Raw genomic sequence first — 27806 nt, 5'->3', positions numbered from 1 at the left:
GGAATTCAGGAATAACTTTTGTCTTTTGGATCTATCATGTCTAGATAAATGTTCATTCCTAGATGATACATTCCTAGGAATGGGAATATAATTTGGGATAAATTTATTACACTTTACTAATCTCCCTTTTTTTTTAATAAATATTTTCGAGATAATTCCCCGACTATGTAGTCGTCGGAGGTATTTAATAGCTTACATAAGTGGTATTGGTAACTCCGATGATAAAACACTACTACCTATTTACTAATCTCTTTTTTTTCTCATCTCACTTTTTTTACTAAACTCCTTTGCGCATGTTTTACTGTATGTAAACTTTGGGAATTTGATTTTTAATGAAAAATTCTTTTAGCTATAAAAATCTACTATGGGAGGGCACTCCGCTACCCGCTAGCGCTTTTACGGCAAGTTCCGCTGCTAGTCCTATGTTCGAACCCTATTTCACTCAGCTTGATGGTCGACCTTCTGAAACTTCTGGTATGTACTATAAAGAATTGTTTTCTTAATGAATATCTTCACCACTATAAAAAGAACACCTTATTCTTTGCTTCTCTGATGATATTAAGTAGAAGTAACATTTTATTTTACTTTAGCTGGAAGCTGGAACCCATATCCAATAGATGACAAGCAATATGTACAAGTGGAACTACCTGAAAAGACCCCAGTTTACGGTGTGGTGATGCAGGGTAGTCCACTTTTTAACCAATATGTTACTAGCTACGAAGTCATGTATGGAGATGATGGAAATGTATTCTCTTACGTTAACAGCCCAAGTGGCAAGCCACAGGTCAGAAAATATATTTTTTTTTTAAATTTTGTCTTAACACCATTTTTCAGACAAGAGATAAGTTTTCGCTTTTACATTAACCGTTTTCCTACAAGTTCATGTTATCAAATTTATTTATCCACGACCTGGACAGTGTATAGTAAAAAACAATAATATTTATTATTTCAGGTATTCCGTGGTCCCGTAGATCATACGTCACCACTAAAGCAGATGTTTGAAAAGCCATTTGAGGCTAAATTCGTTCGTATTCACCCGCTCACCTGGCATGAAGAAATTGCCGTCCGCTTTGAACTTATAGGATGCGAGGAGTTTACTACCACTGCCACTACTCCTACCACAGTTACGACTACTCCCACTACCGTTCCTTCCACAGTAAGCACTCCTCCCACTACCGTTCCTTCTACAGTAAGCACTCCTCCCACTCCCACTTCTACTACACCTACTACTTCTAGCTCCCCTACCACAATCGTTCTGACAACGCTGGCCCCAACTACCGTAAGTTATTTTAATTTGTTTTGATTGATTTTTTTTTATTGAAATTTTTTAATATATGTTTGCGTACTGTACTAACGCGTCAAAAGTTTAATAATTACAAGTAGAAATTTAGTTTTAAAATTTAAAAATTAATTACTTTTTAATTTGAGATAAAATTTCTAAACAGCCCGAACCACTGCAATGTACGGAGCCTTTGGGATTGGCAGCTGATTTACCGATAGATATGATTGAAGTGAGCTCTAACAATGATGGCAGACCCAACTTTAAGCTGGAAGGCATCAAGGGCTGGAAACCAGCATACAGTACTCCTGGAGAATGGATTATGGTAAGCATTTATTAAATATTCTCATGATTATTACTTTGTGGATATTAAAGATTTATTAACTAAAAGATTATTTGAGTTTTTAAGTTGATTTACTAATATTTAAAAATGCACGAGGTATACGCATTTTTTGTACGGTTATGGATGTGGTTTGAAATGTGTTTGATGTGTGTATTGTTACTTTTATTCCTACTTGCTTCTCCTGTTGGTCTATTTACTCCCTTCTAATATAATTTGCTTATTAAATTCGTTCGTTTATATATTTGCTTTCTATATCACTATGATCTGTCACTAGCGAACTTCATTTATACTATTAATTTTCAGTTTAACTTAACATCTCCTCGCAACATAACTGGCATCAAAACTAAAGGTGGTCCTAGTGGGTGGGTCTCAGCATACAATATCATGTACACCTGCGATCTTTCCACATTTAACCCAGTGGTTGATGAAAATGGGAAATATAAACTGTTCCCTGGCAATTTTGATGCGGATTCAGTTGTTATGAACGAGTTCAGGCCATCTCTACGTGCGCAGTACTTGAAGGTCCTACCGCTTAAATGGAATGAGGCTATTGAGATGAGAGTGGAGCCCATTGGATGCTTCGAACCATATCGTAAGTCGTGTTTAGTAATCTCATATTTAAAAATAAATTTGAAAATTGCGTAGATAGGACTAACAAACTCGGACACATCTAAGAACACACATTTTGTGTTTCCAACTCCAAAACGAAGAACTGTTTTTGGCCAACGCTACTTTGCATATAGGGGTTCCTTTGTGTATAATACATTTTCCAAATATATGGATTCTGAGATAGTCAAGCTAACCAGATACAAGCTCGAAAAACACATAAAATTACATTACCCGAATTGCATTTCGAATCTACAGAGGCCTTACTACGTATCTTCTTATGACTCTGTAGTCTCAAAAAAAACACAGGCACACGGCACAAACAAAACAACTTTCAGCTACACTCTTAAATACCCACCCATTCACACACTCACTCGTTCACTCATTCTTAATTTTTAACCTAAATATTTTTTTAACTGTTTTAAACTGGTACCACGTACCACGGAATAATTTTTTTTTGTTACCCACAACACAAGGCCTTCCTAGTGTGAAGACTAGCGATATATGATTTGTCACAACCCTCTTATAATAATTATTTTTATTATTAATTAAAACATAATTAGATAAATGAATGGGATGGAAAAACTTGCTATGTTTAGGAACTTAATATTCTTTGTCATGCATTTTGTTTTCTAACTCTTATTATCAACATGTTATCAAAAAATATATTTTAAATTTCCTTAATAGCATAATAATTTTTGTACAGCAAATCTAGGTAAACTTATTTCATGCTCACCAGCAATTTTTTAAATATTTATTTATAATTTTAAAGCATTACCTGAAGAAGCGAGGGATGAACGGGTTCCCTTGCCCAAACCGCCGTGCGAAATGTGCCCGGACGTACCTGTTTCATCTCTAAGTCATAAGTGCGCTTGCACACCACCTTACTACTTCGATGGCGAAAACTGTGTTCCTAGGGATGAGTGTCCTTGCATGGTTGGATTTATGTCGTAAGTATTTTATTAACCCTTTAATTAAAAGTGATTTCATTACTCAAATAAAGCTATGTGGGCAAATTTCTGCATATTTTTCTGGAACTTTTAAGGTAACTGGAAATTTGTTTCACCAATTAAATGATCAAGAAATACTTCATGTGCGTTAGAGCCGGTACACATACTCTTAATATTTCAGATATCCAGTAGGATCTGCTTTCCGTGGCGACAAGTGTGACGATTGTATGTGTAAGTTGGGTGGGGTCACTGACTGTCGGCCAGCCGCGGACTGCATATGTGCACCGGTGAGTAATTTGTATGACCAACGGAAACCCAAGGTGTATTAAGAAATAGGACTAAGGAAAAAAAATGGAGACAGCATCGCCGTTAGACCGTGCAACGCGTTATGTAACCAAGGGTAAGCCGACGCTTCAGCTGAGCAACACGAGATCATGCGTCCAAAAGAAGGCGTGCTGACACCTGCAAGCATTGATCCCGATCTCCCCCAGCTCTAGAAATTGGCAAATTGGCTGATGTGTCAGTATGGCCCTTGCTGTGCCAAGGTACATTCCATATCATTCATAGCCATAGGTGGCCGTGTTTTTAACGACTGATCGCGTGGCAGAATATGCACATGGCTACGCTGTTTTTTTATAGAACAGGGAGCAAACGGGCATGAGGCTCATCTTGATGTTAAATGAAACCGCCGCCCATGGACACTCTCAATACCTCGCGAGAGGGCTCGCAAGTGCGTTGCCGGCCTACCGTGTCCTATTCTGCTTCGTTACTTAACGCGTCACGGCGCCAGTCTGTCTAGCTTCCCTTTCCGTTTGTAGCGGTGAGTATAGAACCTCAAGCTAAAACAGTTTTTAAAAGTGATTATAAAAAATATGATGACTGAATCAGAAGATGATCCTCGGAACATTACAGAATTAAAAAGTTAAACTTAGAGTAGTTTATGTTGTCACTTCAATCGGGCGTCCCAACACATTTTTTTACGCTTTTTTCTAGGACCTTGTACCTCATTTATCACCTGCATGCGAGTGTCTTTGCGAGCCATGTGCGAATGGTACAAAAATATGTCCGACAAGCAAACTATGTCTTCCGTTGGAAAAATGGTGCGATGGTCTACAAGACTGTCCTGATGATGAACGCGACTGTACCACACGTGCTCCTGTCACGGAAACTGTCATCACGACTGTACTCCATACTGAAGCAAATACTCCACCAACGGTCACAACACCTGCAACTACCATTGCTACTACGGAAAAACGTGAGTACCTTAGCTCTACTACTCTTACCCCAACACATAGTAGAGATATCAATTATTTGTATACGTCAATATCAAAATCCACCTGAACTGACACTCTCTGTCTCTCTCTCTCTTTCTCTAAGGATACAGTGTAATTATTTCCATTTAGCTCTAAATAAGTTCATGCAGCGGTACTCAAGTTTTTCAATTATATATTATATGACTATTGATATATGTACGTTTTATAAAAACATTGTGTGTGGTTTGTTCACGTTTCCTTTAAATTTTCAAGTAATTAAATTCGAGGGTCGTTGACGCCTAAAACACTACTAAAGTCACTTGTGACTTTAAAATAATAGTAATAGTAAGAGTATATTTGAAATCGAAAATATAATCTATTATCATTTTAATTGTTTTGTATGTTAACAGCGAAAGAATGCCCGAAAGTTGAATGCCCACCTGGCTACACTGTCTTGCATACCTCAAACACCAGATCGAGCTACTCTCGTAGTACTTCTGACCTTCCACCACCAAGACCCAGATACTCCTACCAGCGCTACTACCGGGGTGGTTTTGCTAAAGGAGGTTTTTCAAAGGGCGGATTCGCGAAGACTGGTTACTCTAAAGGAGGCTTCTCGAAAGGTGGTTACGGTATGTCTATTTAATTAAAAACTATTTTTATTATAGTACCAATTATAGAAACATTTGATATTGTTTACTCATAAAAAAATATTATTGATATGATTATACTATTTCCTATCGTGTTAAAGGTCCACCCGCCCCTCCGCGTCAGAACCAAGCGTTCTCATTGGACAAGCCATCACCAACGAACAACACGAACAAACAGGAGTGTGCCCAATTTAAGTGTATCCCCGCTCTCCCCCCACCCTTCAAACCCGGATCGACACCCGCTCCAGTGGTCTGCTCCACACCAGCTTGTCCTCCTCATTACACCCTCAAAATTGAGAGCGTACCCACTGAGATCAACAGATGTCCACAGTAAGTAGAAAATATTAATCTTATAATCCCACTTTCCCCTACGTATCGATACTTAGTTAAATTCAGTTAAGTAAGGTTTCCAACAGAGTTTTATATATTATTTACCTGTGTATTTATCCATATTTGTGACTAAATTCTGGGCACATAAAGTTTGCAAAGGAATAAAAATGTCTGATAGTGTCTTCTTTCTTTTTATGAAATTAAACACGCTATCTGCCAATTCTCAGTAATTTTGAAATAAAAGTAAATTTTGGATTAGTCGATAAAATCTTGGAAAACGTTTTTATTTGTAAACGTTACAATTTTAAAAATATGCGATGTAACAAAAATTTAATGATGATGGGAGACGGAATAGAGTTCATCAATTATATAGACGGGAAGAGGATCTGCCAGAAAGATGGAAATCAGCCCGCAAAAGAGACACAAGGACTCCGACATACGCTTCCTATGTGGGAACACAACTTCAAGAATCAACTAGCGTGATACTCTGTCTACTATAAAAAAATCGTTAAAATGTATGTTAGGTGTGTACGCTTATGTTAATTTTTTTTAAGATACGTGTGTGTACCACCCCCGGAGAGACCGGTCTTCTGCAATGTTACGGGACGCACATTTAATACATTTGACGGTATGGAGTACAAATTCGACGTGTGCTTCCACATACTCGCTAGGGAGAACCGATTTGATGCTTGGACAGTGCTCGGTATGCCTTTTCCTTATATTTTCTTAATTAAATTTTTCACCATACTTTTGATTAGTAACATGAGCTTTGTCTAATAGTAGTTACACTATATTTCGTCTTAGATATTACATATTTCCTTTACATTTTCACTTAACACATTGAATGACATTAACACATGACATTTTCTTTTGAATTATTGTATGTAAAGGGAGGATAAAACTTGCTGAGTTTCTTGCCCGTTCTTCTCAGAACAAGACCTCCTGGTAGTCTTGCGAACGGATGGCGTAGTTTTGCTCTTTCGCGAATTTTGTAAACGTTTTTGACATTCATAAGCATGCCTTAAGTCGCATCTAAACTGAATAAATAAATTTTGATTTGATTTGATTGATTTGAATGCTTAAACAATGGATACAAAGTAATAGCCGGAAACCAACTCTTTTTATGGCGAATATTGTTTGAGTAAATATGAATGTTTGAAAATATGTATGAATATGACCCGAGTGGTCGGTATACAGCACATTGGGTGCGAAATACTTGGATCCGAGAGCTAGGGATGACAATTGTTAAAAAATGATCGGGACGCTCGCACGGATCCGAGTGGGCGGCACCGCTACTATGACCCCGCTCCACTCGGATTCGAGAAAAGAGCGCTTAATGTGTTAACCTTTATTGTCATAGTATTACTATAAGATCGGGATCTTTCTTCTAAAAGAAAAGGTCGATCAAGGCCTATTACACTTTTACAAAACATACTATTAGTTATTCATTATTATGCGGATACTAGAGGACCAATATTGTCTAATTATAAAACTACACCATTCTCGAATTCATTTTTCACTTCACAAAAAAATTCATCAACATCGGTCCAGCCGCTTAAGGAGGTTATTACACATCCACGTTCAGAACTTTATAAAGGATAATTTTATATAAACGTATATAATTAATTGAACTACGAATTTTGTATTTAACCATAACTTTATAGCCCGCAAGAAGTGCTCAGTAGACCAAGGCTGTGCAAACGAGTTGTTGGTCCTGCAAGATGACCAACTAATCGTGGTGAAGCCAAATCTGATGATAGAGTATGACAACTACGAGTACACCGTCGAGCAGACCAGCAAAATCTGCTTCCAGAAGAACAGCTTTGACGTCTTCCGTCTTGGTAATGGACTGGCAATACAATCAAGGAAATATAACTTCACAGTTCTGTACTCTACGGATGGCGACGTTAAGATTGGGGTAAGTTGGTAGTGATAACTTCGTCTTTCTAACACCACAACTATTTATACTTGCATAAAGAAAATATTTTTTTCTGAGTATTTTATTATTATTCTAAAATCAGGTTGTATATTTCCATTTGTATGTACGGGTATTAAACAGTCTGTAATGTAATTATGTGGTCATAGATCAGACAATGATTAATATATTTTTGCTCAGTATGACTTATTTATATATCGAGTGTTTCATATGAAACTGTCATGTAACTGTATAGGACAGTTACATGATAGTTTCATGTAGTAATGAAATTGCATTTATCAATTATTCTGACCTATGGCCACTGAATTATTTTGAGGTAGATCTTTTATATTACTGAGAAATATCACAGTGGCGCGTACCAATATTCTAAAGGGTGGTATAAAATTTATTTATTATCAGGTATCCAAAAAATACATGGGCCACGTAGACGGATTATGCGGCGCATATGACGGTGACATCTCGAACGACCGACGACTACCAAACGGTCGTCTCGCTCAAACCATATCAGAATTCGGAACAGCTTGGGCCAAACCAGGGCTGCCACGAGATGCTTGCAAGACCAAAGTGATTTCACCACAGAAACAGAAACGTGTGTGGGATCTGTGCAACGTTATCACGTTAGTATTCTTAAACTTCTTAACTGTCTTGGTAAGGCTAACGCCACTGCGGCAATATATTTGATAAGAATTTTAAATTTTCTACAAAAGTTACAAAACAAATGTTTAGAATAAAAAATAACTTTAAATTGCATTACGAATACGAAATGACTATGGTTCATGTAAAATGAAAAACTATATCATTCAATCAACAATCTTTATCAAGGATTTTAATGTTAGGAACAATAAATTTTGAACGTAGCATATCTTACAGCCAGGAACCATTATCGGAATGCGCGAAAGTTCTACCATTGGACAAATGGCGTAGTATATGTCTAGAAAAGATATGCGAGTGCGCAGAAATGGTTATCAACGGAACAAAGCGTACTGAGGAACAGTGCCGATGCCTTCTCCTAGAACAAATGGTGGCCGAATGTCTCGCAGCTGATAAGAATATTAATGTGGATACTTGGAGAATACAAAACGATTGCCGTAAGAATTAAACTTTTTTATTCTAAATTACTTTGAAAACTGACAAAAAATTAAGTCCCAGAATTGACTCTTGCGGTATCCATATTTAGAGATATAACGATATAGTTGAAGACAGTCTTGCGTAGCTTTTACTACTAAATTGGACCAACAGTCCAAGTTATGTAACTATTTATAAAATTATTATATAAGATACCATCAAATGAAAAGCCAACAACAAAAATCTCGAATAATTTGTGGATATCTTAAAATCGATATTATAACTGACAAATATATCTCAACACCATTTTCTGTCATTAAAATTACAGCTGCCGATTGTCCCCCACCTTTAATCCACTACGACTGTTACCGCAAACGTTGCGAGCCTTCATGTGGTCCTCTTTCTGCGGTTTCTGACTGTCCTGCTGAAGACGGACAATGCTTCCCCGGATGCTACTGCCCTCCAGGAAAATTAAGAAAGGCTGACCAATGTGTGGCGCCTCACGATTGTCTAGACTGTGAGTAACAGATGATACAGATGCATATAAAAATTACACACATACATACATTTAATTCCAAAAAACAGATCTAACCTGTTAATTCATCGGCAATTCAATGAGGTGCCCTCTCAGTTTCGTCTCTTACAGTTATCTAACCAAGCAAATCTTTATTTTTCTAAAATTCCTGTACTAATTGTTTCCTTCAGGTGTGTGTACGGGTGTGGGTACGCCTGCGAAGTACGTGACATTCGAAGGTGATGACTTGCCGTTCCTTGGTAATTGCACTTACCTTGCCTCCAGGGACCGCAATGATACCGGACAACATAAATATCAGGTATATATACAGTTATATATCCCTACCCCTTTATGAAGTTAAGTAACGTTGTATTTTTGTACAAGCAGATATGATATATCACAATTTTAATATATAATCTCATCTCTATTGATGTAAGTATTATTGTGGCTAGTTCTCAAAACAAGGCCTTACAAAGGATGAGTAGAACTGACAAACTCACTTTTGTTTTATAAGAAGCTTTTTAGGTGCTGCACCATTATACATTTCTTCAGATATCACGGAATTAAATATGATTCAATAATAAAAAAAACAAATACTTAATGTCTTACAACAATGAACATGTCAAAATAACTACAGTAAATCTATTTCCTTCAAAGAAATACTCAGAGAAATAGGTCTGCCTCTGGGTAGACTACTAATGCCACATACTTTGTATTTAAGAAGATGACAAACAATTCTAAAATATTTTAGGTTTACGCTACAAATGGACCCTGCGAAGAAAACAGCGGTGCAGTTTGCACAAAGGCGGTTCATCTTATTTACGAAAAACATGTTATACATATAACCAAGGATCCAGATAGCAAAAAGGTAACTTGATTATAATTATTAAATATATTGCCTAATGTTAGAAAAATTTATTATAACCTTGTTACAAAGTCTTGATATATACAATATATAGTTTAACAATTTCTTATATTTACAGCTAATAACATCAGTGAACGGACAGCAAGTGTTCCGCTATCCGCTCGACAACGAATGGGCTGAGATTTCTCTCGTGTACGGACAAGACATCAGTATTATCATCTCTGACTTACATGTTGAGGTAATTTTTAACTAAGTTACGCTGGAAGACAGTACTGGTTTAATAGTCATAATTGCTATAACCCAAGTCGGGTTTCTTGTCAGCTGTCATGTTCGTACAATTATGAAAATACAAGCATTTACCTACAGATTTAATTATCTATGGATTGACGCGCAATTATAAATTTAAATATTTTTTTCCGAAGGTGTTACTTTCAAATTCAGTCATTTGTTTTTTTGTTTTAATGTGGTATTTTGGCACTGAAATTGTTTTAACGTTTTAACTACCACTAGTCCCCTCTGGTCTTCTACAGTAAAGAGATAAACAAACTGCCACTAAATATCAGAGAATTTGGTCCAGTATTTTGATTAGCTGAAATACAAAAATTGATATTTTAAAATTTTCATACTAATCTTCAATTTCAAATTGTAATGATTATTTTTCTGTAAAACTATTTAATAGTTTCACAGTAAAATAATATGAGCATTCATCCAATAATCTAACTTTAACTTTATTTGCCTTCTTCCAGTTTCCATGCTTAATGTTAACCATATACTTTCATCAAATCAGAGACTAAAAATTTTAAGTATTTGCAACTTACATAATCTTTTATTTGATATATAAAATTTACAGTTGCAAGTGAAACAAAACAAAATGGAGTTCACAGTACAAGTACCATCATATCTATACGCAAACAAAACGGAAGGTCTTTGCGGCGTATGCGCAGGTTATCAGGAACATCTTCTAACAAGCAATGGAACTGTCACAGATAATTTCGATACGGTTCGTATTTGCTTGTTTTCATAAAGGGGGCAAAAATGATATTTGTTACGTGTTTATACAGCTACGTCACAGGGACAGGTGCGACGCCATCTTATTAAAAAAAAATGACAATTTGTATATGTTATTCACTTATAAAAATATGAAATAGTTGTCAAATATCCTATTGTAGATATTTAATTTTTCATCCGTAATATATTTTTATAAAACCGTAATCAATATCTCAGTACGGCAAGAGTTGGCAAGCTGTACCCGATGTTCTGAAAACACTGGAGATCCCTCCACAAGAGCAATGCGGGGAATTACCTCCCACACCGGAATGCGTCTCTCCTCCACCCGAATCTAACCCCTGCTACAACATACATAACGTGGACAAGTTTGGAGCTGTAAGTGTCTCTAGTTATTATTATTATACATTTATATTTCAGAAGTCCTTATCAAGCGTGTAATCGACTGGATCAAGTTTGTTTAATAATTAATGCAAACACACAAAATTGAAGACGAGATTTCGTATAAAATCAGCAAGCCTCACTCTTAGACGACAAAAATGTGATTGTTTTATCAGTGTCGTTTCTGAATCTCGCCCTTAATGTATACCGAATATTATATACTAGCTGACCTGGCAAACGTCGTCTTGCCAAACTACTACCTTTAACTCAGCGCCATCTGTTAGAATTGTATCAAATAATAAACAAATGTTAATGTTATCGTAATTTTAGTAAGGATGCCTATTTTTTTGAAAATGAAATATAGCCTATGTCACTCAGGAATGATGTAGCTTTCCAACAGTGAAAGAATTTTTCAAATCTGCCAAGTAGTTTCGGAGCCTATTCAATTCATACAAACAAACAAACAAAAAATCAAACCTTTCCTCTTTATAATATTAGTATAGATGTACAGTCAATAAGCAGTGTTAGCTTAGGGGCTTCTTCGTGCAACGATCACGAGGGCGTAGGTTCGATCACAGGCTGTGCCAAGAGACTATACTATGTCTATTAAAAAAAAAATCAAGTAATGGACAAAACTGAGACCAATACTCATTTAGATTTGTAGCACCACTGGTTCATTATTATTTAGCTAACAGGTAAATGAGTAAGTATAATATAAGAGTTGATTGAGATTGAGTAATTGTAATATAGAAATTATCAATAGAATTCTATTCTATCTATCTATTCATACAAACATAATCTTCACTTAATTAATGTTTATACATTCTCAAAAATTTTTGTCCGATAAAAAAGTATTAAAATTTACTTTTTATTTTTTCTAACCAACAAAAAATCTTCACAAATGAAAGTCATACAATAAACAAACTTTGTTCAGTGTCACGCGTTAGTAGACCCGCAGTCGTACATAGAGAGCTGTGAAGCCGAGCTTTGTGACTTAAACACTACGAACGCGTGTCCAACATTGGAGCGATATGCGGCCGAATGCCGTAAACAGGGTGTGTGTTTGGATTGGAGGACGGATCTTTGTCCGTATGCGTGGTAAGTAGATTTTTTTCAAATTTATGCTTTTGTAAAATAATATATTTCTTCTTTTTTAATGCATAAAATATTATTGTTTTAATCAAATTATATTAATGTCAAGATAAGAAATTGTAGCGACATTTCTTTAGCTGCAAAAAGTGCGATGGCGTGTGACGATCATACCCTGAAACGCGTTGACCAAGTTATTACGGTCCCTATGGATATTCTCGACCTTCGGGTTGGAGAAACAGTGCCCCAAACTTTCTCCACAAATTACTTGATTTATATAGCATATACAAAAGACTAACTCACGCATGACTATACTTATTGTAAAGCACATGCAAAGTTTTTTAAAGTTATGCACTTTGAATAATGTCTATAAAATATATGATTAAAAAATGTGTATGGATATTAATTCCTACTGATTTACATAAATATGACTTTATAGTGAGAACCCTCTCGTATACCGAGCGTGCGTGGATTGTGAACGTACTTGCGAAAACCACGATGAGCTCGAGAAGAATCCTAAGAAGTGCGATCAAGCACCTGTTGAAGGCTGCTTCTGTCCTGAAGGGAAAGTGAGTATTCAGTTATATTAAAAAATACGTACTACCATTCATTTCCTATCAATTCAATTCTATGAAAATAGACATTGTTAGATTTTAAGAACTGACGCAGAAAAGAGCGCTGTTATAAGTTTGACATGTTTGTCATGGTAGCTCTTTGGCATGGGTACACCGATAATGATGCAGTTTTGATAAAATGTATACGACTTGTTTCTTAAGTACAATTATTCTTAAGAGGTTTCGAGCTCATTAGTTATCCTTTTGTTCCGGCAAAATTAACAAAACTTTTGCTATTTTTACATAAAATTCTACTGTACGTGTGTTTGACACTGATCTCCTCTTAAACGGATTGACAGTTGTCAATGAATTTTTTTGTATATGTTTGGGTGGTGGCGTCCTGAATGGCTTAGATTCACAAATCACCCAGTTCACATTTTCATATTTTCTTTAATATCCCAATTGCTTTAAATATCATCCAGTAAAACGTCTATCACGTCTGCTAGATTAACATACTTTTCTAAAACGTTGTGTTTCGCTATACTATATACAAAGTACAGTTTTAGGGTTACCATTTATCTAGATCCTGAACCTACCACAAAGTCGTTATATTTTAACCAAAATAGATAATTATAAATTTAATACGTTTAGGTCCGAATAAACAGCACCTGTATCGAGCCATCAAAGTGTTTCCCTTGTGATTCTAACAGCGAACATTATGCTGGCGATGAATGGCAGGTGAGTGCCTTTAATTATACAGAAAAAATTTCCTTAATCAAAGGGAAAAACACCTGATTCCACTGCAAAATATACGTATACACACTTTTAAATACCATAGATAAAAAATATTTAGAATCTAGAAGTTACGATGAATTTAAATTTATTGCCTTAAGAATCTATTGATTATTTTAATAACGTGCAGGAGGACGCATGCACAAAATGCACGTGTAGCAAAGTAACGGGCAAGAACATGGCGCACGTAGCGTGTACGACGCAGACGTGCACTGTGCCCGTTTGCAGCGAACAGGACGACCTCGTCAAGATGGCTACTAAGATTGGAGCGTGTTGTCCCGAATATATGTGTGGTAAGATCTTACGTTTTTTTTTTAATTTGAAAGGTGTAACGGTACTGCATTTTAGTCAAATTTTTGATTGAAAAACTCCACGAAAAAAAAATTTTATTTGGAAAATCATTTGGTAGTTTTACTCCTTTGTTGCCCCGAGGCTTCCAGGCCTCTAAGTCTGGCCCTGCTTATATGTATAATGATTATCACTATGTAAATAATATTGGCATTTTTTAAGAAGTCTGACTTATCGTCTAGTTTGTTTCTAAAGCTTACCCTACATTATTTAATAAAATAATTTAAAAAACCATTAACGATAATATTATATTATATTGAACTTTCTAATACCTTTTTTTGTTACAGTGCCAAAACCTAAGAAACCAGAAATCAAGTGCGAAGAGCCAAAGAAGATGGATTGTGGATTTGGCCAAGTACTAAAACAGAAGACAAACTCGGACGGATGTCAGGAATTTGCTTGCGGTATGTATATAGTCAATATTGTATACTCGTATGGTAATAATTAACTTTTACTTTAAGTATATTGAACCCAAAAATCATCATAGAGAGATGCTTGTTTTTGTATATTGTCAATAAAAAAAATGTATCTACCCCATACCTCATTACTTACTCAGGAGGAAAAATGGCGAGTTGAGTCGCTGTTCTATTAAACGTTATTTTTTCTTTACCTAAGGAAGATAATTTCGACTAGTTTCCATCCATCCATCCAACCACTTGGTACAAGTTGATTTTTGTTCATTTTTCTCTCACATATTATGTCTTGCAACCTTTATATAATTCTTTTTTTGTAGCTTTTAAAATGTAATTATATTTATTTTTCAGAATGTAAACCCGCCAACGAATGTGAGGAAATTCCCGGAGAGAACGAAGTGGAAATGCTCGAACCGGGTATCGAACGTGTGATCGACCGCACCGGATGTTGCCCCAAAGCGCAACTCGTGTGTCGTCCCAACAATTGCCCTAAATCTCCTGATTGTCCCAAGTTCCATACTCTAGAAACAATAAATGGCACTGGCCAGTGTTGCCCGGAATATAAATGCGGTGAGTTATCAATTTCTATATTTATTTAACACTCCGTTGCAAATGTCTTATCGCTTTCGAGCGACATCTAGGCAATCTTTATTTTTTACCCTTGTTCTTAAAATTTACGTATAGTAAAAAAGAATATAAAAAAACTATGCCTACATAGAAATATAGTACATAGTGAAATTCAGGGGCGTATGAAATCTTCAAGGTCAAAAAAACCGGCAACGCACTTGCCTCCTGCCCGCTGTTATTACATTAAAAAACAAATTTTTGTTACGATTTGTATAGTGGTAACTGATAGACTCATAAAAGTACTTGACTGTATTTTCTTTATTATTATACAATAAGAATTTCCCTAAGTAACTAAACTACTTAATGCAAAAACTACTAATAAACCTAACATACTTATACAGACCGCTAGTCAACTTTATTACAGCAACAGCAAGCTATAATAAATACCAATAATTTAATAAGTCATTTTATAGTAAGTACATCATCTTAGGGATATTTAAATAATATAGCGAATATATTCTAGAATTGCCAAAGGACAAATGCTTGGTGACCTTGGAATGGGAGGCAGCTTCGCGAGGAGGAGAGAAACCTAGAACGACAGCACAGGTCATGCTTAAAGAGGTATGGTATATATGGCACTTTTATATTTATGTGGGATATTATAAAATATTTGCACAGAAATACGATACGTACATTACTTTGATCGACAATTATAGCTTCGTTGGATATCTTATTGATAGTTTTTCATGATTTCGAACTTTCAACTCAAACGCAAAGTGAAACCCAAACTTATTTTTTCAAATTTGTTGCTAAGTTTGAATAATTTTAAGCTACATCATTACCGGCTGCTCTCTATACTCCATGTATAAAGTAAAATTATTTCCAATCCATATTTTCGCAAAAATTCGTATTAGATCCAAATTCGATCTGTTGAATTCTAAGATATTTTACAAAACCTATCCATCGATCGGTTATTAAAAGTATTTTATGAGAAACGGATTGAAATATCAAATGTCTAGTTGTAAAAATTGGATTGGGATTAAAAGCGGCCGTAAAGTATCAATCAGCGTCAGCATGTGATGTTAAGGCAGTGCGTTTAAACTGAGGCCAATAGACTTTTTTTTTAATTACTTAATAAATAAATTACTATTAACTTGCAGCATAAAATTACAGCAAATTAATATGGCTGGATATTACAGATAGACTCATCTTGGCTTGACGGACCTTGTCGATCATGTCGTTGCGTACAATCGAGTACTGCGCACGCACAATGCAGTGTCACGGAATGTCCTGCCATCGTCTCGAGTGAACAGTTTGTGGTCGAAGCCCGACCAGTGCCGTTTGCCTGCTGTCCAAGGCCTGTGCAAACTGCCTGTAGACAGGGAGATGTTATATTTAAGGTTTGAAGTTAATTTAGATATAGGTAATTGTAATGTTTTGTCATGTAACTCGTCGCCAACAGGTTTCGAATACTCGAATCGTTTCGTAAGATCAGCCTACCGGTAATCAAAGAGGCTGTCAAAATATTTAAAAAAATATATATGCCAAAATGTCAAAAAATTGCTGTCAAACTAATATTGTCAAAATAAAATCATAGTGGGCTATCATCATCTAACTGTTTTGACATTTATATTCATTTATATATAACAATTGTTTATGAAAAGTTTAGTTGTTTAATGAATTTTTTGTACATGTAAAATAATAGTAAAGAATATATAATATCCAGGTCGGCGAGAGTTGGAAGTCGCCAAACAACGCTTGCGAGTCATACCAATGCAAAGAAGTAGCGGGCGGAAATTTGGAAATCGTCACCACTGTACAGAACTGTGATAGCACCTGTCAGCTTGTAAGTGAACATCTATATATATTGATTAATTTAATTAATGTGAATACCAAGTATTAATAATGAGTTTATAAAATAGGCTTTTATCTATATTTTTTTCTATTTATTTTAGATTTTCAAAGTTCATAGTTTTCTCCGACAAAATTTTTTATTCACTCTAAAAATAGTTTAATTAAAAATTACCAGAGACTCTGGAATCGGTCCCTGTGAAATGATACCCAAGAAAAGTATGTGCGAAATAGATTTATATAATAATAGAAATGAATATATAAATATTCATTCGTTTCATATGTAGTGTATAACGGTAACAAAATGTTTACTTTATCTGTCGTCATAATGAATTGGACGTAATAAATAAAAGAAAACGTATGTCTGGATTAGGATTTCAACATTTAAAATCATGTATGTACGTAATACGTATACGTAGGGCTGGGAATACGTAGCAGCGAGCGTAGACGGTGGCGAGTGTTGCGGACACTGCAAGCCCGCTGCTTGTGTCGTCCGAGGGGAGATACACAATGTGTCTGACACCTGGACTTCTCCTGACTTCTGCTCCAACTTCACATGTGCTCTCGTCGACAACACTGTGAGTATTCGCGATTTTATGGCATGAATATATACTTTATGATAACTTCTTTCGCCAAGTCATATTTGGAGGCAAAATAAATATCAGAATATATATTACAATTAATTCAGAAATATATATTAATTTATTGTCCAAGCACTTCTTTTAAGGTAGAAATTTTAGTTTTTTCACAATTTCCTTTTGCAACAATATACTTATGAAAATAAAAAAAGATTCGATTGTAATTCGTTCCTAGGTGTATACTATATAGGTACTTAATGGCGCTTCTAAACGGGCCATGTTTTGCTGCAATTGATGGCTGCAACACATGGCCCGGCAACATTGCAAACAATGTCAGCCACACTATGCAATGTTGCAGTAATGTCCCGGCCATATAGCCAAACATGTTTTGTGTAGCCACTTATGGCCGATATGGCCCCGATGGGTTGCCGAACGATCGCTAGGCTATCGAATTCAACTGCAATATTGCACAGCCAGTTCTATTGTTGTTTCAGTCACTCTCTTTGTTATGGCATAGTGTATCCTCTTCTACGCGACATGAAGTTTGCTATGAGTGAAGTGTGCCTGTTGCTATATTCTGTGTTTTGCGATCAGCTGCATTTTGACAACTACGTAAAAATGGTTACTGGTCTAACAAGACAATTACTGATTTTATTGAAGAAATACATTTGCACCCCGAGTTGTGGGATATAAAAACCGGCTCATACAAAGATAGAAATTCTAAAAAAGATGCATGGAATGAAATCGCTGAAAAGTTTGGCATAACAAGTAACGAGGCTTACAAAAAATTCAGAAGCCTAAGAACTTACGCAAATAATGAGGAGAAAAAGAAGAAAAGTGGTAGTGCTGGCGGTAAAACAGTAAAGTGGTTTGCTTAAGATGCGATATCGTTTCTCTTTACTCAAAATACCACGAATATAGGATTACATAGTGAAAATGAAAACTTCTAACGTAAGTATCTTTAATAAAATATTTTAGTCATTATAAATGTACATATCTCTGTATTACGTATGTATCATATCGATTGATAAATTGAACTTCTTCCCTCGAAATCTTTTGCAACTTGTTTCTATTCTGTTACTCCTGACGGCATCTGAAAGGCTTAAAGATATACTAAAAATTTTATGCATTCACAGGCGACTGAAACTACATACTGACATCAGTGCTGACCCACGTGAAGTCGTAGAATCAGAAACAACCGACACTTTGGAAGCCGTCGATACTACTCCAAAACCACGTACTAAAAGGCTCAAAATATTATACGCGATGCTGGCGAAAATAAAAACGAATATGCTGCTACTAGATACCTATTATTATTAAATTTAAAAAGTACATAATAGTTCCTACCTATGCGTAACATATTTAATAAACCTATGTTAACTTACCTTGATGTATTATTTTAATCCTTCTATAATAGCTGTACACACCTCTGGAATAAAAGTTGAAATCTAACACTCGGAACAGGTACATAAAACTTTTAAATAAATCTCCTGTTGCCAAAAACCGTAGAGTTATCGCAAATCTCGTGATGGCGATGAAACAGGTATTGCTGTTCTCATGTTTGTATCATTTCTTTTTATTTTTGGTCCAATTTTGTTTAAGAGAAAGTCAAAGTCGCCTTTTGAAATTCTAGCCAAGTTCTTGAATAATTTATTATCAAGGCTTATTACTGCTAGACTCAAATTGTCTACAGTTTCACGCCTATTTAAATAAGGTCGAATCCTCAATCTCTTCTTTTTCTGTTCTTTTAAAATTAATATAAGCTGCTGCGACAAGTGTGATTTCATCAGCCATTGTTGCCGGTATGTGTGGCCCGTTTAGGAGTCTGCATCATGGGCCATACTATTGCTGACATATTGCAACACATGGCCCGGCCATAGATTGCTCGGCCATCATCTGCATTAAAACATTTTTGTGATGGCCGGACAATTAATTGCCAATAGTGCAGCCATCAATTGCAGAAAAACATGGCCCGTTTAGAAGCGCCATAAATATATTAATATAAAGATATTTCGTTTACATATGTTGGAATTTTGTTAAAATTATAAACTGATAAGTATGCATAATAATTAAATGCTACTTTATCTATAAAGAAAATTACATTTCGCAGCTTCAAGTATTATCAGAGAATGAGCAATGTCCCGAAATACCAGAATCGATGTTGAAACAGTATGTGTTGAGTGATGAAAAAGTTCCCGGAAAATGCTGTCCCAAACGGGAGCCAACTGCTTGTCGAGTCGGAAACGAGATTTATCAGGTATTGATTCTGTAATTTAAAGCTATATTGAAATAAAACGTATGTTTTTATCAAAAAAAATTTTTATATATATTATATAGACATTAACGTTTCCTCACTCTTTTCTTCATCAACAGGAAAGCCAAACATGGCCAACATCAGACCCGTGTAAGAACGTGACCTGCAGTCGTGATGCCTCTGGAAAACTAACCCAAACAGAGGAAGTACAGAGTTGTGATACACAGTGCAAGCGTGGTTGGGCATACAAGACCCCGTCTAAGGATAAATGCTGTGGGCACTGTGCCCAAGAACAGTGTGTAGTCGCCGGGGAACTGAAGGAACCTGGTGAATACTTTATGTTTAAAAAATGTGTTTACTTGGCGTAAAAAGATAAAAATCTTTACAAATAGTCTTTCGCCTTCTACGTTTTTAGAAAAAACGACACTTACAATCCCAATTCTCTGTCCCTAACGCGCTAAAAGAAGTATAAACTAAGAAGAGTTTAAAATGTGGACTATAGCTAACTTTTGGAGGTCGGTTTTTTGTGACGGTGTGCGCACGCATCGTAAAACATACTCATTCTCACTCTCATTTTCATTAAAAAAATTGTCAATTAATCAGGGACTTACTATTATAGATAATTATTATTGTCACAGGTTCAACATGGAAATCATTGGATAACTGTACAACGTACACGTGCGAGAAGTTAGAAGAGGAGGTGTTCGTGACGTCATCGCGCGTGCAATGTCCGGACTTGTCTGCGTGTGCGCCTGACGATATCGTTACGGAGGACTGCTGTCAAGTTTGTCGAGAGAAGCCGAAATCGCAAAGTGAATATTTTTGTATTTTTGGGGTCGCTTTCAATTTACCAAACGTAATCATTACAATCTAAAAGATAACATAATTGTAACAAAACTCAGTCGTTACTCGATCACTAATAGCGTCGAGTATTTTAAATATTTTATATACGCGTTTAAATTCGTTAACTTTGTAAATCAAAGACAATATTTACCAATAGGAAGTAAATTCACTATGCAATTGAATGGGGAAAAATCTTAGTTAAGTATTAACTTTTTATGGGAAAAACTCGTTAACTTGTAATTTCAGGCAAGTGTGTCCCCGAGGAAGTGAGTGCCCAAGATTCAGTGGGTCTGATACGAATATCCAATGGGTTACATGGTTTGTGTGTCAATAAGGAACCATTGGCCGGCTTTCGAGAATGCCGCGGCTCCTGCGATTCGGGAACTGTGTATAACAACCGTAAGTAAAGACATTGGCTCATGCGGCGTCCAGGCCGATTGTATGAACACGTATCTATGTATAACGAAAAGCGTTTGAGCGTTTTGAATTCGATTTTGCCGTCTTGGATAATGAACTTCCATTGAAATCCGGCAATGCTGCAGAACATACGAACCCAGGGGAAAAGGTAATCAAAAAAGAGATTGACAGTTAAAAAAAGTTGTTTATTTATGTTATTTGGATTTTGGATTTATATTAAGCTACCGTTACTATTAATCCAATGCGGTACTCAAAACAATATATACACAGAAAAAACAACACAACCATTAACAGTAATAGATTAAAATCTTTACATTCATTTGTAAGGTTTACCTAAGTTGGACAAAATCGTTGCGTTGGCGGTACGTGGAAGCGAACAATGAATAGTATTTAAATTTCTACATACACTACTGTTAAGGCATCAAAATGCCCCATGGTCGTTAGGATAAAAATATACATATACTTTATTATTGTGTTTTCACAGAAACGGGTTCCCACGACTCTCGTTGCGAATGCTGTACAGCCAGCAGATACGCTCCGATGGCTATCCTTCTCTCTTGTGACGATGGAACCAGGCTTCTTCATCGCGTGGCTACTCCGGCAGAGTGCGTGTGTCGTCAGTGCGGGGAGACCACAATCTATTGGCCCCTACATGCAAGTAAGTGTTAACTGAACTCGTAAATCATTTATGTGTGCACTGTATATATGTAATTCGATTTTTAAACATTATATTATTTATGTATATATTAAAAGAAAACGGTTTTTGGTAACATGTTTGTTGTTTAATTATATCATATGATCAACGAATTAAAAATATATTCGTTCCAACTTTAGTTTTAAATTTATAAAGCAAGTTTGATTTTAAGAGACACTTAGAATGAGAGAAATTTGTGTGAAAATGCGAAATTGCATCATGTCCTTATTTTTTAATTACAGACTAATAACTCAACTTTTTTTTTATTCCATTATTTTTAATAAATTTTAACATTTCTTTTTGTATAACTACTAAAAAATATTTTTTTGTAAATATTTTAGGTCCCCGACCCCACTTAAGCACACAAGGCTACAAGGGCAGAGGCGGGAAGGAAGTTGTACCAGATCTGTACAAACGCTTCGGTGCAGAAGACTACTAAATATCAAGAAACTTTAAAACGTTAAAAAACAAGAAAAATATATACTTAATTATAAATAAATAAATATATTTAAACCGATTTTAATTTAATCCCTTATTTACTATAACGTATATATGTATGTTGATATATATGTCATAACTCGCAGTGGCCTCAGGTTGCATATTTCTATGGCCGGCTTACGTACCTACACAACAAAGTAGCTCATGTATATATCAAATCATTTCAATAAATCAGATCAGAGCAATAAAAGGTGAAATAATGACGTTATAATTTGATTTCAATGATCTTTTAATGAGAAGTAAAAAAAATTAAATATGAAATGGAGTGTTCCCTTTTCGCTTAAATTATTAAATTTATCCTATACATATAAATTTAATGATAAATTTCATAGTTGCAATTATTATTTATGGAACGATGGATCATCGTGTGAGTGTCATTGATTGGACTGCCGGGATTTAGACCGCCGCTAGTTTATTTTTTTACTTAACGTTAGGTTTAAATGAAATATTATGCATATATTTTAACAATCGTTTATATCGTCGTAATGTACAAAATTACATAGATTTACAATATATCTATAGAACCTAACAAACCTCAGAATTATTCTATATTACAATTTTGTAAAGCAAATTTTAGTGGCACCATCTCGGAAAAGCTAAAGTAAGAAAAATATTTAAATACCTTCGTATGTATTAAAAAAAATCACAACCCAAAATGCAAATTAAATGCAAAATAATGCACCCCGGTTTGACAATTAATAAATAATTATAATTTGTTTCATTACTTTGTAGAGGAGCAACAAACCGTTTTATTATATACAAAATCACCATTTTTTATATATTTTTTTGGAAAACGTGGATTTATTTTATTAACTGGCGTGAAGTTTTATCTAAAATTGATAGTAAATTAAATTTAATATGACATTCTATAGAATTAGGAATATTATTTTCGATTAGAATAATTCTAAACATTGCATCACAATAGAGGTTCATCTTCTTGGGGTGTGCCTTTATCTGAAGTATCTGTGGGACTGGAACCATCATCTCCGTTCTGTTCTTCCTCCTCTTTTTGTTTCTGCTTTTTGAGCATGTCCGATAAATATTTACACCGCTGCATACACTCTTCCTGAAAGAAAAAACTCATTATTAATGTAGTTTGGCTATTTTTTAATATGCCCATTTATAACTTGAATTTATTGTTTCTATGGATGCCGATTTCGACATGCACTAATTGTATGCATACAAAATAATATACAACGAAATCCATATTTTCTTATAACAATATTATTCTAGATCCAGATCTTATACACAAAATAGCAATAGAAAACTATATGTAATCAATAAATAATATATATAAATATAATAACTTAAATAAAAGTGACGGACAGTTTAACTTTTGTAATGTTCAATTGTATTTTCAGTTTTACTCAATATTAGCCCAGCGTTTGTTATGCAGATACGACTGCAGCGTATTAATAGCATTGCATATTAAATAGAAAAACAATTTCGGTAGAATGCGCAAGCGCAGTGAGAAAAGAGGTACTCTGATATTGGTACTACTGACCTACAAAATAACTAACTGTTACAAACTTTCGCTATTGCATTACTTTACGTGACAATTTAAAATATTTTTTTTCTGATTTAGTGAATTCATGAATCCAATGACCCAATCCATGAATTGGAAATATTTAAGAAAACTTTTGTTCTAAAATTGAGCGATAAGTCTAAATATCATATATCATATCAATGAAAGCATAACTATAATTAAACGTTTATACATATTTTTCGTTATGTATTTATTTTAGAAAAAAATACCCATTCATTTAAAAGAAGATTAACTAGATGAATAAAAATATACTTACTTTTGTTTTCCCTGGAACATTATTAGCGATTTTCTGCCATCGGTCCCCTGCCCCACCTTTGGGGTATTTGGCTAACGAACTTTCCAACGCTTTCTGTTGGGTTTGGGACCAATTGCTTAATGAACTGACCGAGACGTCATCCGTCTTACGGGTTTTTACCTTAAAAATAATATTTTATTTAATGTATTATTATTTTATATTAAGGTAATTATAATACAGTCCTTATATTACCTTATTTTAGTCGTGTAACATTTAAAACACACTTTTCTAGGACGAAAATCAATTAAGTAGTTTAGCTGAAAACTCTATAAATTCCTTTTAGGCTACTACGTATTTTTTATAAGTTTGTCATATTTTTTTTTAATTTATCTTACAGTAACAAATGCTTATTCTTGATAAGAATACATTTATTATAACATAACATTTATAATGGATCTTAGGACAAAACATACATGTACAAAAGCCATAATTCTTTCCTACCTTTTTAGGTGGTTCGGGTGGCACTTCCGGCGTCTCCTGAGCAGGCAGCTTATAACAATTTTCCTTTAATTTAGCGGCCATATGCGTCACTTCCGGCACAGACCGGCCCATACTATCTGCTATTCGTTCCCAACGCTCTGGTGCACCAGGCGGATATTTCTTCACAAGTCTGACTAACTCTACCAGATCATCGTCTGTCCATAAACCTCCTGAGATTACTGGTGGTGCTGGCTTTTGAAAATTAACAGACAAATTTAATTTAAAACAATGCAGGGGTATTTTTTTTATTAATAATAAAACGGTTTTGTAAAAGAAGTTTCTAGCCAATGTTAGTATATACCAAAGAGTTGTTCGAGTACAAAATAGTGTGGTCTCCTGGTTGACATTCAAAATTCTTCGATACCTGCCCATTTACGGGAAGTTATATGTTATTACTTGTACATTAAGTGTTATTTATTTTTATTTTATTTATTATCCATTTATTTTGATTGTTTATATGAGCCATATGACTTGATTATATACTGATATTAATATAAAAAACTACAAACTTTTTTTGGAAAACCAACCTCTTTCATTGGTTTCACAGTTTCATATTCGTTTTCCGGTTCATCTACAGGATCCAGGACACATTCTCTTTCCCGGGGAACAAAACCGCGTCGTCGCCTTGGCCCGCTAGCAGCTCGAGTCTCCGCCAATGCTGCTTCACGTTCTTCACGGGCTTTGTCTTCCTCCTCTCTGAGTAAATATAATTATTAAATAAAACTTTGTTACCAAGACTCACTTGGCATATGCACTTCATATACAAAGAGAACCGAAACCGAAATAAAAAAGCATAGCTAAGAAATTAAATTATAATTATAATTGTATATTTTAAAATTTTAAGCTATGAAAATTTAAACAAATTATGAACTCACTTCTTTTTCCTCCTCTTTTCTTCCTCAAGTTCCTGCTTTTTCCTTTCTTTATAAGCTGCTATTACCGATGGCACAGCAGTAATAGACCACCATACTGCCCTTGGTATTTGGAATGGTAATGTGTCCTTTACACTTGGCTTTGGTAATTGATCTAATATTTCAGCTATGCCTGTCTCAAATCCTGACCTTTTTTGTTTTCTACCTCTTGAGTTTAAAATTTGTTCCTATAAAATTAATTATCCTTCCATACAAAATAAATTAATTATCTCAAAGATTAAATAAAATAAAAAATTTGTAATAGAATATGTTCTGTCTGTCTTTGTTTTCAGCAATTGTGGTTTTATAATTTTGTGGGTTACAAATATTATGTCAAAGTACACATTATATTTATTCAATCTTTGAGGCTAAAGATATCAAGCTAAAAGGAGGAACAATTGTTTTAGATTTACTCTTATAATCAGTACATTTCATTAATATAATTTGCATAGAAGAACTAATATACTCACTGCAGTGTATTTTTTCTCTATATAAGCAGCCCAACCAACCAAATATTGACCAAATGTGATGATAATAAATAATATAATAGATCCTTCAGCTAGGCCCATTTTTCTGACATGCCGGTAGTAGTATATGGCTGATCTCCAGTTAGGAAGACCATTTTTGAGAACCTCATTATACCTATAAATTTTCAATAATATGAGTTGAATTAAGAGTTATAATAATTATTAAGGAGGATTTAAGGATATTAATAATTCAAGAAATATACTTTTTTAGTGTTTAAATTTAATCTGAAGATGTTTAATTAACAGTATAAGACTTACTTTTCTCTCTTTCCCAGATCTTTTAAAACATTATGAACCGAGACCAAGTTTCTAAATTGAACATCAGCATCAGGGGCATCATTCTTATCTGGATGTAATTTTAATGTTAATTTTTTAAATGCACTTTTTATTTCTTGAGCTGAGGCGTCCTAAAAATAAATAAGTAAAGAAATTACTAGATAATTTATAATAGTTCAATTACTTGTTAGAGCGTAAAAGGAAAATAAAGTAATGGTTAGAGTTTATTTACCGGAGAAACTCCTATTAATTCATAGAAATTCTGATTCACTTCTTCCACCACGTCGAAAACTTCCAAATCGTCCTCGTCCCATGCTTTTACGCTTAGCGAAAGACAAACTAATAAAATCAAACACCGCATTGTAACCACATTTGAAATAAAATATACTAATTAGTCTAATATTAAGTTACGTTAGCTCGTATACAACGAGATAAATTATCCAATTCGAAATATCCACATACTTAAAGCAGCTGCTGTTGACAACCGAAATCTGTTTTGACACCTTACAATCGGTTCATTTCATTATTCATGAAACTGTCACGTCACACTGATATCTGACATTTGTAACATTTCTTAGAACATGTAGGTTTATCAGTCAATATAGGTTGTCATGTGTAAGTTGGCGTGTGGCAGAAAAAGGTACTAATTTTGACAGTTGTGTTGACAGTTCTAACAGCTTGGTAGCCTCACGTGTGTCGGTGCTAATAATTTGTGTTTTAAAGTGTAAAAATCATTACGAAACATGCCAAAAGTAGTGCGGAGTGCAGCTAGAGAAATTATTCTAGCTGTAAAACGTTTTTGTGAAGAGGAGAAACGTAACAATGGGCCGATTATTCCATTTCAACAAGTGAATGCTCGAACAGCGGCTTTGACAGGTAAAGTATTACCAGTTAAAAGTGATATTTATATCCCCAAATTTAGGGAAAAATAATAATTGCTTTTGAAAGTAAATGTGATTGATGGATAACTTAAAATATTTTTTGTTTTATTTAAGGTGTTTCTGAAAGAACCGTGAACCGTATAGTTTCAGAGGGAAAAATAATGGAAAGTAATTTTACAGCGAGAACTGAAGTCCCTAATCAAGCAGCTCAAAACCGCCTTGAAACAGTAATGGAACCATTTTTAATTGATTTGAATAGCAGCGACTCAGATTCTTCTGACACAGATGACTCTGAAGAATTCATGGAAGGAATAATGCCTCTAACAGACCATAATTACTATAAAAAATAATTTTTTGTTATTGAGTTTTTTATTTACCTTTAATGTAATATCTAAGAATATCCATCAATCCAAACTAAACAAAAAAAGTGGCAACACAGAGGGTTGTAGGAGGCGCCGCCACTGGAACGCCAACTTATACTTGACAGTCTATATTGGCGGTTTATAAATTGGCGTAATATAGCAAATTTAACTTCATCTACTTACATACTATCAGGAAAGCTGCTACTCTATGCTTTTAGAGTTGAATCCCCCAACTATTATTTCTCATAACTTTATTCCTAGTAACTTTATTACTTCCTCCAAATCTACTCATAAAAATGGCCTTAAGAATTTTTAACTTACTTAAGTCGTTAGTTGAAATGCCAGTTCTGGCACGCACCTAATTTTCGCAGACCTAATTTTTTAAGAATAAGGTAACATCAACTAAACATCTTTGTTACAATGCAATGGCGGTACCATAAGGGCTACTATACT

At 34.8% G+C, this 27806-nt stretch overlaps 2 protein-coding genes across 2 annotated transcripts in view; one reads left to right on the top strand and one right to left on the bottom strand.

The window, feature by feature from the left end:
• LOC110997392 (hemocytin) overlaps nt 1-22079 on the top strand; it is a 52089-nt gene extending 30010 nt beyond the window's left edge. Inside the window, exons 39-74 of the mRNA XM_022265532.2 lie at nt 350-474; nt 591-784; nt 953-1279; nt 1446-1604; nt 1926-2214; nt 3001-3178; nt 3360-3465; nt 4172-4433; nt 4842-5063; nt 5183-5411; nt 5966-6114; nt 7076-7329; nt 7747-7964; nt 8218-8435; nt 8741-8929; nt 9118-9245; nt 9678-9794; nt 9910-10029; nt 10642-10791; nt 11016-11174; nt 12112-12275; nt 12706-12835; nt 13472-13558; nt 13743-13905; nt 14248-14364; nt 14725-14943; nt 15464-15561; nt 16140-16340; nt 16667-16786; nt 17211-17369; nt 19480-19626; nt 19743-19950; nt 20262-20435; nt 20713-20865; nt 21368-21541; nt 21919-22079. Coding sequence (XP_022121224.2) covers nt 350-474; nt 591-784; nt 953-1279; nt 1446-1604; nt 1926-2214; nt 3001-3178; nt 3360-3465; nt 4172-4433; nt 4842-5063; nt 5183-5411; nt 5966-6114; nt 7076-7329; nt 7747-7964; nt 8218-8435; nt 8741-8929; nt 9118-9245; nt 9678-9794; nt 9910-10029; nt 10642-10791; nt 11016-11174; nt 12112-12275; nt 12706-12835; nt 13472-13558; nt 13743-13905; nt 14248-14364; nt 14725-14943; nt 15464-15561; nt 16140-16340; nt 16667-16786; nt 17211-17369; nt 19480-19626; nt 19743-19950; nt 20262-20435; nt 20713-20865; nt 21368-21541; nt 21919-22016 — 6205 coding nt within the window. The 3' untranslated portion in view covers nt 22017-22079. The remainder of the gene's footprint in view (nt 1-349; nt 475-590; nt 785-952; nt 1280-1445; nt 1605-1925; nt 2215-3000; nt 3179-3359; nt 3466-4171; nt 4434-4841; nt 5064-5182; nt 5412-5965; nt 6115-7075; nt 7330-7746; nt 7965-8217; nt 8436-8740; nt 8930-9117; nt 9246-9677; nt 9795-9909; nt 10030-10641; nt 10792-11015; nt 11175-12111; nt 12276-12705; nt 12836-13471; nt 13559-13742; nt 13906-14247; nt 14365-14724; nt 14944-15463; nt 15562-16139; nt 16341-16666; nt 16787-17210; nt 17370-19479; nt 19627-19742; nt 19951-20261; nt 20436-20712; nt 20866-21367; nt 21542-21918) is intronic.
• Nucleotides 22080-22530: 451 nt separating this feature from the next.
• LOC110997404 (dnaJ homolog subfamily C member 1) lies at nt 22531-26614 on the bottom strand. Its single transcript, XM_022265551.2, has 8 exons — nt 26343-26614; nt 26093-26241; nt 25778-25949; nt 25272-25495; nt 24924-25092; nt 24358-24588; nt 23878-24036; nt 22531-23141 (listed from the first exon to the last, which is right to left on the bottom strand). Exons 1-8 carry the CDS (start codon nt 26469-26471, stop codon nt 22992-22994), a joined length of 1383 nt encoding a protein of 460 aa, XP_022121243.2. The 5' UTR covers nt 26472-26614; the 3' UTR covers nt 22531-22991.
• Between the last annotated feature and the right edge of the window lie 1192 nt (nt 26615-27806).

This window comes from Pieris rapae, chromosome 11, assembly GCF_905147795.1.
Source record: "Pieris rapae chromosome 11, ilPieRapa1.1, whole genome shotgun sequence".
Classification (NCBI taxonomy): domain Eukaryota; kingdom Metazoa; phylum Arthropoda; class Insecta; order Lepidoptera; family Pieridae; genus Pieris; species Pieris rapae.
Note: the sequence above shows the minus strand (reverse complement) of the source record. Positions and strands in the feature narration are given on the sequence as shown.